Genomic DNA, 1,615 nt, shown 5'->3' on the forward strand with positions numbered 1-1,615 from the left:
GAGCTTTTCGAGTACGGCCTGGGCCGCTGCGCGGGCCCGGGCGGGGAGCGCGGCCTGCGCCTGCAGCGCAAGTACGACCACATCACGCCCATGACCCAGAGGCAGCTGCCCGCGTCCTTCTGGAGAGAGCCGGCGCCCAGCCCTCTGGGCCTGCTGCACCCTGGGACCCCCGACTTCAGCGACCTGCTGGCCAACTGGACGGCGGAGGCCGGCCCCGACGGCCAGGCCCTGGAGGGGGGACCGCTGGCCGAGGCCTAGCCAGTGGACTGGGGACACACAGACACCCCTCTGGGCCCCCAGGGAAGAGCCCCGCTGGGGCTCGCAGGAGCCCGCGTCCCCCACTCCCACCCCTCGGAGCTCCGCCCACCGGGAGGGAGCCCTGCGGAGGCTGGGGCGCCGGGGTCTGCGAAGTGCGCGCCTCCCGGGCTGGCGGCGTTGCCATCCCGAGCAGCTGAGACCGAAGGCCGGTACCAGGCCGCTCCTGTCTTTGCCCACCCACCTCGGGCCCCCGTGGGTTCGAGGCCCGGCCCCGCGGCCACAGCAGACGCATCCTGTGGGGCCCGCCAGGTTTTTCTCGGGGCTGCAGGAAGGGGGCGCCCCGGCGCCGCGCGGCCCAGATAGGCGCGCGGAAAGCCCACTCCCCGCGCCGCTTCGGTCCGCAGGCCCCGCCCACCAGCCGGCAGTGCCCGCCCCGGCTCCGCCCTCCCGCCACCTCCTCCCTCGGCTGTGGAGTGGCCTGGCCGCGGGCACGCAATAACCAGGGGGCTTTGGGGGTCAGCGGACTCGGCTCCTCGGCTTGCCCCGTGCCGGACCCCATCAGCATCCGGGCTCCCTGGGGCTGGGCCGCCGGGAAGGCCTTGATCACCACCAGCAATTGGGCTCTGGTCCCCTTGCCTTGGTGCGCTCCACGGCGCGGCCGGAAGGTGTCGCCAGGACGCAGGCAGGAGACGTGGGGTCACCGAGGGCTCTGACGGACTCGGTCGTTTATTGCTGGGGCAGGGGCAGGGGCGGGAGGCGCGTGCCGGGCTCCGGGCCGCGGGGCTTCTCCAGGCGCGCGCGCGGCCTCCGCGCCAGGCTCATGAGCGCGGCCTTCCACTGCAGCCACCTGCCAGAGAGCGGCTCGGGGACCGTCCCTGGAGCCCCGCCCGCCCCGCCCGGGCCAGGCCCGCTGCGCACCTGGCGGCCTGGTAGACGCCCCACTGGTTCACGGAGGCCACCGCGCTGGAGGCGGCGTCCTTGACGAAGAAGCGCTGGCGCACCAGGGACATGAGCACCTTGCGGCTGCCCAGCGTCAGCGCCCACGGGCCCTCCTCGCTCCACAGCCGCAGCACGCTCTCCCGCAGGGCGGCGATCTCCTCCGCCCGCTGACGGGCACACACGGGGCGGCGTGGGGGGCAGCGCCGGGAGGTGGGTGGGGGCGCGGGGCGGGGAGGTGGCAGGGTCGGGTCCGCGCGGTGCAGGGCGCCCTCCCGGGCCGGCCCGCGCGCCCGCGGCGGCTCACCAGTTTGGTCTCCGTATTAAACCGGAGGTTCTGGATGGCCTTGTTGTCCTGCAGGCTGTTTTCCAGCCTCATGATCTGGTTCTGGAACTGATGGCGCCCGCGGTCGTGGGCGGG

The 1,615-nt window shown here is 74.6% G+C and overlaps 2 protein-coding genes across 2 annotated transcripts in view; one reads left to right on the forward strand and one right to left on the reverse strand.

Annotated features, from left to right (window-relative positions):
• Positions 1–258, forward strand: part of PERCC1 (proline and glutamate rich with coiled coil 1) — a 749-nt gene extending 491 nt beyond the window's left edge. Inside the window, exon 2 of the mRNA XM_042780779.1 lies at positions 4–258. Within this exon, the coding sequence (XP_042636713.1) occupies positions 4–258 (255 nt within the window). The remainder of the gene's footprint in view (positions 1–3) is intronic.
• Positions 259–984: 726 nt separating this feature from the next.
• CCDC154 (coiled-coil domain containing 154) overlaps positions 985–1,615 on the reverse strand; it is a 13,376-nt gene continuing 12,745 nt past the window's right edge. Inside the window, exons 18-20 of the mRNA XM_007939644.1 lie at positions 1,502–1,588; positions 1,177–1,364; positions 985–1,105 (exon numbers count right to left, since the gene is read on the reverse strand). Of these exons, the coding sequence (XP_007937835.1) occupies positions 985–1,105; positions 1,177–1,364; positions 1,502–1,588 (396 nt within the window). The remainder of the gene's footprint in view (positions 1,106–1,176; positions 1,365–1,501; positions 1,589–1,615) is intronic.

The sequence above is a fragment of the Orycteropus afer genome, unplaced genomic scaffold (assembly GCF_000298275.1).
Source record: "Orycteropus afer afer isolate SDZICR_OR568_19922 unplaced genomic scaffold, OryAfe1.0 scaffold00061, whole genome shotgun sequence".
NCBI classification, from domain to species: domain Eukaryota; kingdom Metazoa; phylum Chordata; class Mammalia; order Tubulidentata; family Orycteropodidae; genus Orycteropus; species Orycteropus afer.